The following is a 19,816-nucleotide window of genomic DNA, read 5'->3' on the forward strand; positions in this document are numbered from 1 at the left end:
TTCGTCTGTTTGTTTGTCCAATGTACGTGGCTGGGCAGACTTTGCAGGGTATTTCATAGATCCCTTGGTTTTCCAACTGGATTTTATCCTTGGGGTTTCTGAGGATATTGGCTATTTTTTGGTTGGTGCAAAAGGCTGTTTTGATATTGTGTTTATGGAGGATTTTGCTAATTTTATCTGTAGTGCCCTTGATATAAGGAAGGAGGGCCATGCCATTGTTTTCTTCTGTGTCTTGGTTTTTGGGGGGTGTTTCCTTTTGGATTAGCTTCGTAATCCTGTTTTGCTGGTATCCATTGGCAATTAACACGTTTGAGAGATTCTGTAACTCAGTTGTCAAGTGGTCTTTGTCAGCCAGGCGTTTGGTTCTGGAGATGAGAGTCTTGGCTACGGAGTAAACTCCGTAGTAAACAAATAATACGGAGTAAACAAATAAACTCCGTAGCCAAGACTCTCATCTCCAGAACCAAACGCCTGGCTGACAAAGACCACTTGACAACTGAGTTACAGAATCTCTCAAACGTGTTAATTGCCAATGGATACCAGCAAAACAGGATTACGAAGCTAATCCAAAAGGAAACACCCCCCAAAAACCAAGACACAGAAGAAAACAATGGCATGGCCCTCCTTCCTTATATCAAGGGCACTACAGATAAAATTAGCAAAATCCTCCATAAACACAATATCAAAACAGCCTTTTGCACCAACCAAAAAAATAGCCAATATCCTCAGAAACCCCAAGGATAAAATCCAGTTGGAAAACCAAGGGATCTATGAAATACCCTGCAAAGTCTGCCCAGCCACGTACATTGGACAAACAAACAGACGAATAAATGCACGTATCGCAGAACACAAGAATGCCGTCAAAAAAGAAGAAAAAACTTCCTCTCTTTTCCAACACATGAAAGAAACAGGACACGAAATTAATTTTGCAGATTCCAAATTGCTCTTTAACACGGAACATCACCACAAGAGAATAATCATGGAAGCCATCGAGATAGAGAAACACCCTCACAACATGAACAAGCGTGACGACACATCCCGCTTGCCAGACATCTGGAAATTAGCCCTCCCCACAAAAACTGACACCAGATCCAGAGGCACACAGAACGCCAACACCAATCAACCACACCAGACCCAAACCCAGACCCTCTCCACAGATGAATTACAGACACCATCCAGTAGCCAATCCATGGTGGCACCTCCGGATGCTGCACCCCCCTGCAATCCCTACACAGATCTGGCTGACACAAGCCACAAAACCACAGCTCGCCCCTATACATGAAGCCAAGCCAGAGCACAACTAAGTACAGTACAGCCATCTTCTCAGGAAAACTCTTCACAAAGTTCAAGAGGTCAAGACACAAAGACTTTAACAACTAATCCACACCTAATGACCCACCTAAGTGGTACTCAGGATATCACTCAAGAAATCACTCAAGATATCTCTCAAGTAATTAAGGAACAAAAGAAGAAAAGGCACACTAGCCTGGGAACTTCCTCTCTGCCCAGAACATTGGAGGCTATACACCACACCCCCTCTACAGTATTTATAGGAACTCAAACACTGAGATCCTGCTCTGTTCCAGTAACAAGAAGCCGAAAGCACCAGCCTGAAGATGACGAGTGAGACCTCGTCGAAACGTCGCCTAGACACCCCAACTTTTACACGGGAAGACACCCGAGGACACCAAAACCTGCATTCCTGTACCCGTGAAAATCTACGAAAGCAAATATATATATATATATATATATATATATATATATATATATATATATATGCAGGTTTTGGTGTCCTCGGGTGTCTTCCCGTGTAAAAGTTGGGGTGTCTAGGCGACGTTTCGACGAGGTCTCACTCGTCATCTTCAGGCTGGTGCTTTCGGCTTCTTGTTACTGGAACAGAGCAGGATCTCAGTGTTTGAGTTCCTATAAATACTGTAGAGGGGGTGTGGTGTATAGCCTCCAAGAGGTCAAGACACAAAGACTTTAACAACTAATCCACACCTAATGACCCACCTAAGTGGTACTCAGGATATCACTCAAGAAATCACTCAAGATATCTCTCAAGTAATTAAGGAACAAAAGAAGAAAAGGCACACTAGCCTGGGAACTTCCTCTCTGCCCAGAACATTGGAGGCTATACACCACACCCCCTCTACAGTATTTATAGGAACTCAAACACTGAGATCCTGCTCTGTTCCAGTAACAAGAAGCCGAAAGCACCAGCCTGAAGATGACGAGTGAGACCTCGTCGAAACGTCGCCTAGACACCCCAACTTTTACACGGGAAGACACCCGAGGACACCAAAACCTGCATTCCTGTACCCGTGAAAATCTACGAAAGCAAATATATATATATATATATATATATATATATATATAGTGGCAGCACTCACTGGTATAGAGGGTACCATCACATTTTTTTCCTCCTACCTATGGCAGCCATTTTGTGCTGGCACCTAAGGCACTTTTATCAATACATGAGTACTGGCACCTCATTTTAAACAACAACAACAAAAAATTATCTCCACCTCTCTCTCTCTCTCTCTCTCTCTCTCTCTCTCTCTCGTGTGTGTGTGTGTGTGTGTGTGTGTTCATCCTTACTAATTTTGCTTATTTGATCTTTTTAGGATTTGAAAGCCATAGATTTGCACTATGACTATTTTTTGCACCAATAAACATAAACCTTTTTGGTGGAAAAATACTACTTTGATCACATTCCCCTGGCATTTTAACTTACATTTTAATTAAAAACTCCCCAGAAATTATTACTGTTATTAAAATGACAGTTTGATGAACTGTTTGACTGTTGGTTGCACTTTGCAATTCTGCATACGTGAGTCAATTGATGGGGGCACATGTACACGATTGATCCTGCTCCTTTTTGAAACAATATTACGTTGCCTTAAAGGAAACTACCTGTGAAATAGAATAAAGTCATTGCTACTTCCTACACTAGCAAAGGCATAACAAAGCATAATCTTTTTATCTACCATTGTTCTGGCATCACACACACACAGTCAGAATGAAATCAATAAAACTATATAAAAAAGAGACCACTCATACTATAGGCCCAGGTTCTCGACATTATAGGCATATGTGCTAAACATTAAAACTATGGGAGAAATTCAATGTGACACTAAGGCAGTTGTTCTGTTAAGGAAGCCTCTCTGCTTGCCAAGCAGGACAGATCCCCCTCTGATCCCCCTGCCCCCCGTGTTGTTCGTAGTTTTCTCCTGAGTGCCCCCCTCAAGCCAATTTTATAGCAGCATGGAGAAAGGGGAAAGATAGGAAACCCCATTTTGCAAGTGAAAGTCCTTGCACAGGGCTTCCACTATTGGGACACATTAGCTGAATCCCACCCAGCTGGGATTTCACAGCACAAGGGATTTTGGCAGATGGTTGTGACAGCCCGCCAGTCAATCATGTCACATCAGGTTGGTTGACCCACCCAGCTTTCAAAGTGTACCCAGAGGATGGGGCCAGATAAGGGACTGGCCCAGACAAGGGTCTGGCTTTTGGAGTCAAAGAGCTTCCGCATCCCTGTGTACCAGTAACCTGGAGGATTCTCATCACCTGTGTGAATTGGCTCTATGGCACTGTGGGTTAAACCACAGAGCCTAGGACTTGCCGATCAGAAGGTCAGCAGTTCGAATACCCGCAAAGGGGTGAGCTCCTGTTGCTCGGGCCCTGCTCTTGCCAACCTAGCAGTTCGAAAGCACATCAAAGTTCAAGTAGATAAATAGGTACCACTCCGGCGGGAAGGTAAACAGCGTTTCCGTGCGCTGCTCTGGTTCACCAGAAGCAGCTTAGTCAAGCTGTACGCCGGCTCCCTCGGCCAATAAACAGAGATGAGCATCGCAACCCCAGAGTTGGTCATGAGTGGACCTAATGGTCAGGGGTCCCTTTACCTTTTTAACACCAAGGGGTGGAATAAAAAGATACCAAGTGGGCATTGTAATTGCCCAGAACTGTAGATTACAAAGCGGTTATGGATCGACAGAGCAAGTCGCATCTTGCACTGCTGTGTGTTTTAAGAATATCCTCAGGATTGGGGTGCCTGTCTCCACCCCCCCCCCCCCGTGTGTGCATTTCTCTTGAAATATATTGGCCATATTGTTATGTTCTCCCCTGAATGCAAGACAGAGGGTTCATATGGTCTCCCTACGGCATCATATGTCTTTCCTAAGGATACAATTTCAGACAAACATGACATATCTGAAGGAAGTGGTTTCCCCAACAAATTAAAATGTATGGGGCTTTGATTTTCAGGAATGCTGCAATGCACTTAAAGATTCAGTCCAACTTCTGCCCAAGCCGGATATCCTTTAACATTACACCATGGTAGGGATTAGGATGGAACAGATAATGAATGCACCAGGGCAAAAGTTAGGATAACAGATAACTAATAAACCATTGTGGGGGAGGAATTGTGCAGGGAAGAAGATAACAGAGATTACTTTACATTGGGAATTGAAACAATTTGTGGTAATGATTAAACATTGAAATACACTAGTGTCTTGGGAGAGATAGAAGCACAAACACACCTCCCCACACCCTCTGTGCTATACCCTGAGAATACATGATCATTAGTAATACTGTATACAGCTGAAACCCAAGCTTAATATGATAAGCTGCTTTGGGCTGCTTCTATGGAGAGTTTTAAAGGAAATGTTTTTCCTTTGGTGCTTCATGGTAAAATACAAATATGCAACTTCTTTTCTTTTTTCTTTTGCAAGGGTCACTCTAATGTCCCTGCAGCTGAAACATATTATGTTTTATTTCTCTCCTCTAAAAGACACAGATCCCATTTGCTAGTCGAGAATATTTATTGTGGGCTTTCTCTTTATACCCATTTATATTTTGTTCAGATCATGGTTTCTAAAAGCGTAGCCATGGTTAGCGCTAATTATGGTTGGTTGCCTTAATCCCAGTTAAAATCCTAAACATAAACTGAAACCATGTGATTTAGTGTACCTAACTATGTGTGTATGTGTGTGTTGTATTGAATGTGAACAAGGCAAGCAGGGAGGCAGGAGCAATGGGGAAACTCCCTTTGCTATCATTTGTTCCGGTTTAATGCAGGCAGCTCTGTCCAATACATTCAGTGGACTTATTCCCAGGTAAATGTGCATAGGACTGCAGCATTAGACCATGGGTTATCGAAGCCATACCTGGTAAACTCTTTTCAAACCATTGGCTGTACAAATACAGTTGTACCTTGGATTCCGAATGCCTTGGTACTCGGACGCTTTGGCTCCCGAACGCTGCAAACCCGGAAGTGAGTGTTCCGGTTTGTAAATGTTCTTTGGAACCCAAATGTCCAATGGGAGTTCCGTGGCTTCTGACTGGCTGCAGGAACTTCCTTCAGCCAATCAGAAGCCACACTTTAGTTTCCGAACGTTTTGGAAGTCAAACAGACTTCCAGAACAGATTCCATTAGAATTCCAAGGTACGACTGTACACACCATTTGAATGGCAGTGCCCAACAACTTTGGGGTGGGGTGTGGCCACCTCAAATATTTTATTGGGAAGCCAAAGGGACCACAGCCCCTAGGAGTTGGATCCTATGTTCCAAATGCAATCAGCCTTTGAAGCATAGCTGTCAACGTTTCCCTTTTTTAAAGGGAAATTCCCTTATTCCGAATAGGATTCCTCGCAAGAAAAGGGAAAAGTTGACAGCTATGCTTTGAAGTTTGCACTTCTCCTAATAATGCAATGCAATTCCCAAACCAAGTAATGTGTACATAAAGGCATACATGGGGATAAAGTCCCCATAAAAATGCATATATTTATTAAAAGAGCATACAAAAAGACACTATTTTAGGGGAAATTGTTTTGCAAAAATGTGGATGTTAGACATAATCACATACATATCATGATTATTATTACTATCAAGGCAGCAAACACATCAGTAATAAAAAAACCATTGTAAAATCTTTCTAATAACATTGTAACAGCATTCTAAAAGCAGTTAAAAACATTGTCTCAGCCAGTGCTTTCAGGGTTTCCAGGAACAGTATCTTTCAGACAACAAGCACCTGGGTAAACAGGAATGTTTTTAAATTCCTCCTGAAAGTCAATAGTGTAGAATAAAATGCTGGTGAAGTTTCATGAGGACTTTTCCTTTTAAAAAATGCAAATTGCTGTGGAAATATGGAGAACTGAATTTTAGACTGGGAAAATGAGAAACCAATAAAAGCTGAAATTGACAATTTCATCCATCCCCATATCACAAATAATGCTTAACCATGGTGAAAGAAATCAAGCCATGGGGAAGTGTTAGGTCTTTATATAGCTTTTGAGTTGGCATGCCTACATTCCAACCTAAATAGCTTCTTCCATTGGTTCAGAGAAAAGTCCATGCATTTCTCTGTGGTAGGATTTGCCTGGTACATCAGCAAAAGAAGTGACAAGTATTTATTATTATTCAGATTGAATGCAAAAATAACATTCTCGGCATCTTTGAGCAGTGACCAAAGATTTTCCAGGTAGCTAGGGAAGTGTCATCACTATCAGTAAAGTCTTGCCACCGTAGTTCATGCATTGGTTACTTCAAGACTGGATTACTAAAATGTGCTGTATGTGGGGCTTCCCTCACACTTGATCTGGAAGCTTCAAGTTAGTGCAGAATGCTGCAGCACAATTGCGGACAGGATTGAGGCCTTGTCAGCATATAGCCCCTGTGCTTCTTCTTTAATCGGGTCTACTCAGATGCTTAGAAAAGTTGGTGTGAATTTTAAACTGTTTTAGTATTTTAACTTTTTGTATGTTTTAATGTACTGTACGTTTTTCCTGATTTTATCGTTTTGTAAACTGCTTTCTTACAAACAAGTGGTGTAGAAATGTTGTGAAATACAGTGGACACTCGGGTTGCAAACGTGATCCATGCAGGATGCATGCCCGCAACCCGCAGCGTTCGCAACCCACAGCGGCACGTTTGCGCACGCAAGGGTTGCGATTCAGCACTTCTGTGCATGTGCAAAGCGTGATTTAGCACTTCTATGCATGTGCAACCGCCTAAACCTGGAAGTAACCCGTTCTGGTACTTCTGAGTTTTGGCGGTCCGTACCCCAAAAAACCGCAACTTGAAGCGTCTGTAACCTGGGGTATGACTGTAAATAGATCTGGAATACTGCCTATGGCTCATTAAACAAACATCATCTCTACTTGGTACTAGGAACCAAGAATGGAGGCCACAAAGTCAAGGTGATATCTAAAAGCATAAGCTTTCACACTGTGTTACTTACACGCAGCTCTTAAATAACCAGCATACCCTGTTTCTGCAGCTTAGAATCCTTACTTTAGGCACAAACCTATGTTAAATAGGAGGAAAACCTTCACCCTTTAATCACTTGGTTTTATTTTATGCACACCACTTTCTGGTGACAGAGAATTTGAACAGCACTGAGGTGGATGATAATCCATGAGTTCACAACAGTAATGTTCCTGAAACTTATAATCACCTGGTATGGTATATTATCTTGCCTAGTTCACAACACCCGGGTACAATACAAATGGAACACCATTTTTTCTCTCAATAGCTCTACCATGGCTCAGAAAGTAAAATAATATTCTGTGGTGCACCAAAAATACCTTTTGATTCTATGCATAGTGTTAGCTCATGTCCTGGACACCAAATGCTGTTCAGACATAGCAAAGCAAGATGTTTGTTTTGCTTGCTTGTTTAAAAACAATAGTGTTCCTTGCAGATAATTAAGCAAACCATTTTTGTTTGTTTGCTTGTTTGCTTGCTTGCTTGCTTGCTGGCTTGGTATAGTGTTATTAAGTCATGTGCCTACCTCTCTCTGCCAAGCAGTGGCAAGAGTCTTTGGGGTCCCAGGCACTCACTCACACAGGGTTTGTGCTCCTTTGGAGACTTGAAGACATGGCAGAGACGGTCGTGGCTTTAAGAAATATTGTTTATTCACCTATTTACACCTTCAGTCTGCATGGAGGGAGTCCAGACCGTACAGTGTGGTCATTTTAAGAGGTGCTGGAACCAAAAGAGCACAGGCAACCTTCTGTCTCCCTGCTCAAGATGGATCTCCCCTCTTCTTCCCCTTCTTCTTCCCAACAACCCTTGCTCAAAAACACACCCCATCACCTTGGGAACCCTTCAAACCCTGGTCTCTATTCACACCTCAGGGGAAGGGCAAGGGAGTTCTCTTGTAGGGACAATGACCCTCAGTGGGCCCTTAATGGCCCTCTATTGTTCCCTTAATGGCCCAGGCTGGTTTGCATAAGCCAGCCTAGGAATTGCCTGTCTGGCACAGCTCTGCAGTTGTGTTTTAATCCGTATTCCAATTAATCAAAATCATGGCATTTATTCATTCCTGGGGTTTAGGACATGGGTGGCACTGTGGTCTAAACCATTGAGCCTCTGGGGCTTGCCGATCAGAAGGTCAGCGGTTCGAATCCCCTCAATGGGGTGAGCTCCCATTGCAGGGTCCCTGCTCCTGCCAACCTAGCAGTTCGAAAGCGCGTCAAAAGTGCAAGTAGATAAATAGGTACCACTCCAGTGGGAAGGTAAACAGTGTTTCCGTGCACTGCTCTGGTTTTGGTGCTCCGTTGCGCCAGAAGCGGCTTAGTCATGCTGGCCACATGACCCGGAAAAACTGTCTGCAGACAAACACCAGCTCCCTCTGCCTGTAAAGTGAGATGAGCGCCGCAGCTCCAGAGTCGTCTGTGACTGGACTTAACTGTCAGGGGTCCTTTACCTTTATCTTAGGGTTTAGGGGAACCCCCCTCCGCAAATTTATAACACCACGGTATGATGCAATACCCTTCTGCAATTTCGTAATGGTCATTATGTTGGAAGCCACCCAGAGTGGCTGGGGAAACTGCTGGGGTATAAATTATTATTATTGTTATTGTTATTGTTATTGTTATTAAAAATACTAGGCAAATTGGAACTTTTAAGTTCTTAAAAATTAAAGAAAGAATGAAAAAAGGACAACATGCAATTGGTGAGCCATTTCTGAGCAGAAGAGAAGAGGGAATTTATCCAACCCTAGTTGTCAAGTCTGTTCTCTAAAATGTATTAATTGGGATTACACAAAGTCACCCCTGAAACAACTTGGCAATTCAAACTCTTGATTTGAGGACCATTGAACCTGAATATATGTTCAACTGTCCAAATAAATTTATAAATGTTCTTGCTTCTTTCCAAATTCCTCTAATGCTTGGAGGTATCCCTTTCCTGTTCACACTGAAATTGACTTTAATTGAAATCTGGTAGAAAATAAGGAATAGTGGAATTCCCTCCCCCTCAAATTATTTTGCTTTCCATTGAAATGTTTCTGTTTTTGTAATACTGTTTTTATACTTCAACTATGCTTTCTTGGTTTTTATGTTGTATTTTCGTATAGTGCTTCACATTAAAACATTAAGCTGCTTAGAAAGGCTTTTAGATAAAGTAATAAAGCAAATAAATAAAAACTCCTCTGAGAATTTTGCTGGTGCCTAGAACTGACTGAAGGTGGTGTGATTGGGGGTCACATGCACGCCACACATTTTTAAAGTGCTATAATTCCACTTTAAACGCTCATGGCTTCCCACAAAATTGTTTTGGGAGCTGTAGCTTGTTAAGTTTGCCAAGCAGAGACCCCCCACTTCCTCACAGAGCTACAGTTCCAGAGTTCTCCATGAATAGGTATTAATTATGGCCCATTGAGTCCAGCTTCCTGTTCTCACAGTGGCCAACCAGATCCACAACAGGAAAACAGAAAGCAGGGCATGACCACAACAGCACTCTCCCTGTTATGTACTGAAGTTCTCACCCTGGGCCAGCAGGGGGATACTGTAGATAGTTTTCACTCAGGTCCACATATGCAAATAAGGGATTGAAAGTGATGTTCAGTGATTGGATAGTTACAGAAAATGGTTACTGTTGCATTGTAGTGGAGCTTTATATAAGCAGGCTGGCTGAACACTTCAGTTCAGTTCTGTTCTGGCCTGTGAATAAACAAGAGCTGTTTGAAGAATCGCTGTGCCGTATGATATGTTCACCCACAACTTAACACTCCCCTCCTGTGAATTTCAGAAAACAGTATTCAGAAGCCTACTGCCTCTGACAGTGAAGGTAGAATATAACCACTATGGTCAGCAATCTCAAATATAAGAGGGGGAAGAGGAGGAGTTTACTATTCAGATGAATTGCCCATGTTAAGGGAGGAAAAAAACAGCCCTGCAACATCCATTCTCTACAAGCAATTCCTGTTGCCAGTGTTTGAATCTGAAAGCAATGTAGAATCAGTGCATCATGTTGTACCTTAGAAAAGAGGGAACAGAATTAAGCCACGGTTTAGATTCATCTGGGTAGTAACAGTGGATAACCGCTTTTTAGTAAGAAAGAGTTAATTTTAGAGGGCGCCAGGAGTTACATTGCAAACTCTGAAAACTGCAGATTACTTAAGATGAATTGTTCATGCGGAGAAATGGATTTTACAATGAAATGAGAGATTCAAAACCTTTCAGCAGTTTAATAAACCATTTAAATAGAAGCGATGGGCTGGGGCAGAGCTGCTCAGCCCACCTGTCTACCTCCAGATGTAGTCAAAACACCCATGGGTAACAGGAGCAAAATAACTGCTCTCCTATTCATTCACATGCCTGGCAGGCAGGCAGAGGCAGGCCTGCCTTTAGGAATTAAAATATTGATGTGTTTTTCCAGGGTAGACTGAAGAAATTCCACTGGCTGACAAGGCAACAAGGATCTTATTTGTAGCTCTTGACAACCAATCATTGTATGACATTGGCCCTGTCAGAACATCCCTCTCCTTCTGGCTCAGCAATACCAAAAGACTGAGAGCTGATGCATACATAATGGCAGCCATGCAGAGGCCATTTTAAATCACCCCATGAGACAAGTAGCCCTGCACTGTGAGCCAACAATTTTCTCCACCCCTTTGTAGATGTAGAAGTGGAGAGGTCAGTTTTCCCACAGAACATTCCATAATATGCATTGAAAAGCTCACGGGGGCGGGGGGATAAGAGGGCCCCTCCAACATGGAAGATTCTGCTCATGAATTTTAGTCCAGACCTTATTTTGGAAGAATAACACAAATGGAAAAGTCATTCTGATTTGGAAGAAGTGCTTTGTGTTCCTTGAATGTCAGACAGCCAGGATAGAATGTAAGACTTTGACTGTTGTTTGGAGACCTCTGAGAGTTGTTAAGAGTTCCCTGCAGATAAGGGTTGACTGTTAAACTACACTGAAAATGGAAGTTCCATCAGGAGAATAGGGATCTCCTACACCTATCAGCACCCTTAGCAAACTAAGATTTGGGGGGCAGAGAGCAAGAGCTATTTAAAATGGTATGGTACTGCTATAAATGTATATTGCAGGTGGGACCTTTAGGGTGAAACTTTACATTTTACCAGGCCTTGATTGCCATTGAGTAAGGCTGTCTACTAATTTTTTTGGGGGGGGGGTTGTTGAGGGGGAGCTTAGTGTGTGCCCTACCAGTGCCAATGGGCACAAGCCACCAGTAGCCAAACCTCTTACCAGGAATTATCAGGTACAAAAGTATGTTGCTGAACTGAGGAATTTCTCTTTTAGATAAAGATCTGAGCCTTTTATTTTCTGGGTTTGTTTGTTTTCAGTTTTCAAATGCAAATTAACTATTTGATTCAATTTTGCTTTTGCGTCCCTTGATAATTCTTGCTTTGAATTTTGCCTTTCCCAAATTTGCATGCAACAACTTCAAGGAAATATTCAAGTTTTAAATACATTTCCGATGTTCTGTTCCACAGTTCTTGGGTGAGATGAAAAGCTAAATAAGTAAATAAACACAAATGTTATTCTCAAAGCTCTACACCCTGACAATGAAGGATTACTTACAGCACTCTAATATGTTTGTAGATATACTTGAACTTTTTTATTTTATTTTTGAACTTGCATAACCAGTTTGCTGAAATGAAATATTTTAGATGATGTTGAATATGCATAGATTTCCTATCAAGCAACATAATTCCCCAAGGTTACGATGAAAAGAATACCCCAAAAACACTGAATTAGAACTCAGCTCCAAAGTAACATCATGGCAGACAAATGATTCAGTGACAGAAAGTATATGTAAACCTAGCATCCTGCCTTTCTTCACTATGGGCCTATTCACATCTTATGTGGTGGTTAGATTCCAAGGGTCCCACATATTCATGAAAATTGCATATACCCAAAGACCCTTGGAGCCATGTGTGCAAGAAAGGCAGGATATAAGTGTAATAAACGGTAGCAATAAAATGCTTTGCAGCAGTAGCTGCAATATTAAAGAAAGCTGTGACGGGCTGCAAAAAGAAAAGAAAAGAAAAGAAAAGAGGAAGACTAATGCAAAATAAGTGTTACAAATTACTGAGATGTGGTAATAAAAGAGAATGTGGCTCTTGAAATCAAGATCCTTTATTTCTTTGTTTTTTTAAGCACACACACACAATCAGATTTTGATTCTGTGGGTTATATTATTTCTAAAGTTATATTATTTCCAAAGTTACTTTGGCCAGTTTCATATATTTGGGGGTATAACCTTCCATTTTCTTTGCTCAATTTATTGCAATTTCTTGGTGCTTGCAAAGGAGAACTTGTTGGAGAATTGTGACCAATGCAACATCCTTTAAGCCTTTGAGATATGGTGGGGGAAACATCACAGTCTGTAAAGACGGACAGAAAGAAGATATAGAAACCAGAGATATAGGAAACAGACAAATACACGGGAGAATCACAGCCACTTTTAGCAACAAAGCTTTCAAGCCTTGATTTTTGTTTTTCTGGGAATCCCCAACTGTGAGGACAAGATAACAAAATTGCTATTCTTGAAGTTAATGTCAGCTTTTACTACAGATTCTTTGCAATCACTGTACTTAAATTTTGTTAGCCTGCTGTCCTGGTTTTGGGATGTTCACTGTTATCTGGCTGTGACCAAATAACAACATCAATGATGTTGCTACAGTGACAAAGAGAGAATGCTTCAGAGAGCCTCTCCCACCCCTTACTTAGCCCAACTACAATATAACAGTCCTGCAGACATGTCAGCTGGGTTTTACATTCCTGTAGTTGCTACCAACACCCAATTTTTAGTCACCTACAACACCAGAACTAAAAGGAGGAAACTGAGGGTGCACCAAAGCAATGTCATGGGATTGTTTTCAACCTTCTCCCTCTGGGAGCCAACCTATTGAGTCCTCTTAGCAAAGCAAGGGGTGCGGGATGAAGCACCCCCCACCAAAGGGTGAAAATGACATTATGATGAATATATACTTTAAAAGTCAAATCAATTGAGCAGGTTTTTTTTTTTCTTTTAAGAACCCAAGGAAATAATCAATCTTAGTGCAGGAACAATTCTTGCAGATGAAGTGACCATAGATTTTGCTTGGTTGACTTGTATGCACTATATAAGGTGCACTTTGGCTCAAACATCTCACAACAAATATCAGAATACAACATCACATCTGAGAAAGAAATAACTACAAGCAAATGCAAATAAGAAAGTCATCAAATGAATAAATGCATGCATACATTCAACATTACAATGAAATGATAAAATAACAGATAGGTAGCCGTGTTGGTCTGCCATAGTCAAAACAAAATAAAAAAATTCCTTCCAGTAGCACCTTAAAGACCAACTAAGTTAGTTCTTGGTATGAGCTTTCGTGTGCATGCACACGAAAGCTCATACCAAGAACTAACTTAGTTGGTCTTTAAGGTGCTACTGGAAGGAATTTTTTTATTTTGTTTTGATACAATAAGCCTTAATATATACCAAATACAAAAGCAAGATCAAAATCAACAGAGGAATAATAGCAAACCCACCCTCCACTGCTAGGGCTGCACTTAGGCTAGGAAAGAACATGCCCATATGGTCAACACACTTAATCCCAGCCAGCTTTATCAAAGGAAAGTACAAACCCTAGTTTGTACAGCTACATCTCAATTCAGCAAGGGAGATTCATGCAGAGAAGCAGATGTTCATGCAGGAATGCCCTTCCATATCAGGCCACTCATATAAGAAAGAAAAAGACCAAACACACATACATACACCCATCGCCTGAAACTTTGTGTGTGCAGTTTCTTGCTGGCTCAGCACTTCCTTATCCATGAATGTATCACCAGCACCAAAAGTCTGTTGAGGGAGACAGTGACCCACCCACCCATTCACCAGATCTGCAGCAAGTTATCAGTCCTCTCAAAGATGACCCACCTGTTCAGCAGTCAGATTATTCTAGTTGAGTCATATAACAAAAAGGAAACAAAATGTACATAATTCTACATATTATTTCCATTTGAGGGATACATTTCACAGATACGAATCATGCCACATTGGGACTGTTGTTAGCCACCAATATTAGCCACCAAATTATCTTCAGTTATCCCTGCCCTCCCTTTGTACCATATAGTTCACCTTCTCTTGGTTCAGCTCCCTAAACTTCTTAGCTTGTTTTCGTCCATTTGTTTGTTTTTGGAAAGCCACCGGGATTATTTCAAATAGAACTAGGACACCAAAAGGGCAGCACTCTCATTAATTTGTTTTTTTTTAAAAAAATGTTAACAATGCAAATTTTGCTGGAAAAGTCTGAGTGGACCATACATCATGGTTATGTTATGTGCAGGCAACTCCCAATTTACTCAGGGATTATGTTCCGAGGCTCTGCATGCGTCAGTGGATTTGCGTATATTTGAAACACCATTAGAAAAGCCTGTCAACACCCTCTGGAAACCCTTGGGAAACCCTTTTTTAAAAAACCAGCAGCACTTGCCAGATGGGCGTGAATGGTGGCAATAGTGCGTATCAGTCTTCCTCTGTGCGCTACATGGTCTGCCTTGCCCCTCTACAGTGTTCCGGGAATATCCATCCTTCTGTCTGGTTGGCTTCTATATGTGGGAGAGAAGGTGTCAACTTGTCATTCACCTCAGGTAGCAAAATGCCTTGTATGAGAGGCTCAGACAAAGTGAAGATTGGGGAGTAGCATAAGGTGAATGGGGGAGGCTGGGAGAAGCTCTCTTTTCCCTCAAAAAAATATCCCACCTATCAAACAGGTAGCCCATTATCTAGTTTTCAAATCAAAATGTTTATTCGGCTTTACACCCATCATGAAACACAACACAACAAAACAAAACAAATCAAATAAAACAGCGGACTCTAGTTTTCAATCTTTAATATGTTGCCCTGTTAAAGGCAGCTGAGACTCTGGTCATTTTTGTTTTATTTTGTTTCAGAAACTAAAACGAAAAGCACTCAGGCAGCTGCACCAAAAATTAACTGGGTATTCCACACCTTGGTGTTTCCAAAGTCTTAAGCAGAATCAATAGCTTGGATTTACCTCTCTGTTCAGCTCCCAGATTCAAAAGACTTCAGTGAGCCAACTCCCCTCCCCCCCCCCATGACTCTGGTGTCCTTCTGAACAGCTTTTTAATTAAAAGAAAATGTTCACAAGCTGTTTTATGGGTGGCCCATTTGAAATGGATTATTCTGCATCTTATAAAACAGGGACTTTGACAATCTTTCAATAATAATATCAAACATAAACTCTTTATAAGCTAATGGCCAATAGGCTGTAGAACGTAGCTAAAGGGGGTGTTTATGCTGCAAAATACCCACTTTGCTATATTTGAGGCTACTCTCCATTCTCCCATAAGTGATGAAGGGATTTTATTTTTATATTTTGGGCCTTGCAGATTAATGTTTCTGTGGCATGAAGATCATCATTAAACAATCTCATTATCTCTGTTTGAATGAAAATGCAGTGATGCAGAAGCAGCAAATTTCTGCATACAGATGGTATATTAGTTTGTATCCAGCATAATGGTGATGATTGTGCTTACTTTTACACAAAGCTTTCAAATGCTGAGCTATTTTTACTGTACATTTTTTTTGGTTTTTGCACCCTTGAGGTTTATTTCAGGGCTCTTTAACATGGCTTGGGGGCATGTAGAATGATCATCGAACTATCATTACTAAATGTTGCTCTTTCATCATCCTAAACAGATTCATCGGCAATTAATCACCATCTGCAATGTCTTATTTAATAGTTCTTTGGTTATTCAACATTCTCTACAAAGTATAATCTCCTATAGAAATGTAAAATTCAGAGTTGCTTAAAAAAAACCAACAACACCTGATTGGCCAAATGGTCACATTCTGCATCATTACCTGTGAATGAGTCTATTGGTCATAGAAGTTAGTGGGGATGGGGGAGCATGAATTTTCCAAAGCTCCTCCCATCTCCAAAGCAACAACCATTGAAACCTAGCTAGTCTGGGATTTCTGTGGCACTATCACTTTATAGTTTGACTTCACCACTCGAGGTGCACTTTTTCACTGTCTCCCAAGACAGACTAATTCTATCCAATCAACAAAGTTCAAGATTACTTAAACCCATCTGCATCATACAGCACTTAGACAATGAGCAGTAACACCATCACCATTAGTGATGTGCAAGTTGTTGTTTAGGATTGAATAACTCCAAGAAGCTATGAGCTATGCCGTGCAGGGCCACCCAAGATGGACAGGTCATAGCTGATGAGACTAAATGTGATCGACCTGGAGAAGGAACTGCTACCACTCCAGTATTTTGCCAAGAAAACTCCATGGACATAAAAAAGGAGAAGCTTTGGGAAGAAAGTGAGAAGTTCCAAGGCATGCTCTGGTTCATGGGGTCACGGAGAGTCGAGCACAACTAAGATGACTAAAAAACAACAACAAATGATGTATATTAATAACTTTCCCCATCTCAATACAGTATGTATGAATTCATTTGGGAGAAGCTTTAACTAGTATTTTTCCATTTTGTTTTCCCCATTTACACCCCTTATTCATTTCTTTACAATTAGATTTTAATGTTCATTCACTGGTTTTTTTCTGTGTAGGTATACAGTAAATATAAAAGGTAAAGGTAAAGGGACCCCTGACCATTAGGTCCAGTTGTGGCCGACTCTGGGGTTGTGGCGCTCATCTCGCTTTATTGGCCAAGGAAGCCGGCGTACAGCTTCTGGGTATGTGGCCAGCATGACTAAGCCGCTTCTGGCAAACCAGAGCAGCACATGGAAACACCGTTTACCTTCCCGCAGGAGCGGTACCTATTTATCTACTTGCACTTTGATATGCTTTCGAACTGCTAGGTTGGCAGGAGCAGGGACTGAGCAACAGGAGCTCATCCCATCGCGGGGATTCAAACCGCCGACCTTCTGATCGGCAAGTCCTAGGCTCTGTGGTTTAACCCACAGCGCCACCCGCATCCCTAAATATACTCACCACCTATTTCAGGCGCCCACTTTAGCACCTGTCCCATTTTGAGCCTAAATTTCATAAAATCAATCTCAGCCTTAAGTTTCTGCCATCTCAGTTCTGGTACTTATTTCATTATCAAAATCTATTAGACCCCCCCCCCTCCCTATTTCTCCTTCTCAGTCAACCTCTGAATCAGATTCATACATATGCGGTACTGCGGCCTGTGATGCTGCAACTCTGCACTGATTTTCAATAGATCTGTCTTTCAAATTGTACGTCTATGCAATATCATCATTCCTGCCAATAATAAACTTTGGTGGTCTGTGTAAAATAGTTTGGAAGCAAAACAGGCTTTCCCCTGTTTTGCCAGCACGGTGTAGTGGTTAAGAGCAGTGGACTCGTAATCTGGTGAACTGGGTTCGCTTCCCCGCTCCTCCACATGCAGCTGCTGGGTGACCTTGGGCTAGTCACACTTCTCTGAAGTCTCTCAGCCTCACTCACCTCACAGAGTGTTTGTTGTGGGGGAGAAAGGGAAAGGAGATTGTTAGCCGCTTTGAGACTCCTTAAGGGGAGTGAAAGGTGGGATATCAAGTCCAAACTCCAACTCCTCCTCCTCCTCCTCTTCTTCTTCTTCTTCTTCCCTCATTTATAAGGTAGCAGATTCTGTATATTCAGGGTTTTCAGGTATGCAATGTACATTCTTATGACTTGTAGGATGGACAGGAGGAGGGCTGAAGATATCAGTTGGAGGTGATGAAAGGGACAGGAGAAATCATTGGTCTGTTTGAGACCCTAACGACTTTTAGAATCATGAAGGCTGAGGGGCTGGGAATGGATGAATGTCATAAGGTAAAAAAACTCCCCTTCTTGAACTGTATGACACAGGTTTGGCTGGGTGCATAATAAGTAACTCAGTAGCCCCAAACCGTGCTTCAAGGCTGCTTTTCCAAACTGATTAGAAACCTGAAAAGGATCACACCTGTTTGATGCTGAGGATGTGTAGCATTATTTTAAAAGATATTGTTACAGGTATGAGAGTTGTGAACATTCAATGCATCTCTCTGCATGTTCAGAGGAAATGAAATGTATGAATAACTAAATATAGATATTAAGTGTGGCCACACCTGTTTGCTCTGCAGTTCTTTCCTGGGCATGAGTAAGATTGTAGCAAAACACACAAGGTCACCATCAGCCCTGAATGTCTGTGGCAGGGACTGGGAACCCATAGCCCTAACTCCCATCAGTCTCAACCTGCATACCCAATGGCCACGGGTGATGGGAGTTGTCTAGCAACGTCCAGGCGACCACACATTCCCTACCCTTGGTCTATGAGAATGGTTTTGGTCTGCACCCTTTTCTTTGCTCCTGCCACAATTAAGCCATTCTCCTCTTTGTTTCTGCATGTACAATAGCTTCTGCATGTACAATAGCATAGGCAAACTTGGCCCTCCAGATGTTTTGGGACTACAATTCCCATCATCCCTGACCACTGGTCCTGTTAGCTAGGGATGATGGGAGTTGGAGTCCCAAAACATCTGGAGGGCCAAGTTTGCCTATGCCTGGCATATACAGTACAAGGGGCAGAATGAAACAACATAAAATCCTTGGAAAATCTACTAATAAATAGCACTATGGAAAAGTTCAGGTGTTGTTGTTAACAGACAGCAAAAAAAAAAAAAAAAAAAAAAGTGAAGAAATGGAATCACGACTGGTTGCATTGCTTCTTGTGACACAATACAGGCCCTAGTGTCCACCTGTAGTTCATATTAGTTCTTGCCACAGGAAAGAAAGAAGTTTCCCCAAACAAGTAGTTATGGAAACAGGGATGGCAGGGGGAGGCAGGAGGGGAGGAAACTGGGTTTTGCCATTCTTCCTGTAACTCTGCAATGCAGATAAACATTGCTGAAATTGTCCACCCATCAGCATTTCTCTAAACACAATTGACAATGATATACTGACTTGGAAAAACTGTGGTCCAGCAAGAAAACTTCCCTGTTGGACTGGGAATCCATGGAGTCAGGCATCGTCTAATATCATTAAGCAATGCAAACAAATACACATGGCAATTGTAATTAAATTTCTTGGACTCATATACTTACATTAATAAAAAGCAGGATTTGTTTCTGTTGAGTTGACAGGGGAAACAGCTTGGTGGCTGTTTCATGCTAAACTTGGGGTGTGTGTGTGTGTGTGTGTGTGTGTGTGTGTGTCCCCTTATGTGGCCTAGCCACGTTTGGGCATCACAACTTAAACAAGAACTACAACTTAGACAGTCCGTTAAAGGTGCCCTCTGGAGCCAAACAGAGATGCTTTCAGTCATTTTGATGTCTGAAGCCAAATGTCTCTTGATAAATGTGAAGTGATGGCTTAATAAGTTCCAAGCAAGGCCCAGCAACTCTCCCAAGCCCTTTTGTCTGTTGCAGGTCACCAGTACCTCCATTGTTCAGTTATCAAACATATATACAATTTCAGACTAGTATGGCAGTAGCTCCTTCACATGCTAGGGGTGGGTGGGGAAAGTGGCAAAAATGGGCAGAGCAGCAAATGAAAAGGAAGGATGATTCTCTGAAGGTGAGAAGTTATTTGAGTTCAGT

At 41.7% G+C, this 19,816-nt stretch overlaps 1 protein-coding gene across 1 annotated transcript in view; it reads left to right on the forward strand.

Annotated features, from left to right (window-relative positions):
- Positions 1–454: 454 nt before the first annotated feature.
- The window catches only part of LOC309350289 (uncharacterized protein), a gene marked incomplete at its 3' end in the record, with an annotated part of 98,006 nt that continues 78,644 nt past the window's right edge, over positions 455–19,816 (forward strand). The window contains exon 1 of the mRNA XM_081877169.1: positions 455–1,192. Coding sequence (XP_081733295.1) covers positions 611–1,192 — 582 coding nt within the window. The 5' untranslated portion in view covers positions 455–610. The remainder of the gene's footprint in view (positions 1,193–19,816) is intronic.

Source organism: Podarcis erhardii (assembly GCF_964252035.2).
Source record: "Podarcis erhardii genome assembly, chromosome: 1".
Lineage (NCBI taxonomy): Eukaryota > Metazoa > Chordata > Lepidosauria > Squamata > Lacertidae > Podarcis > Podarcis erhardii.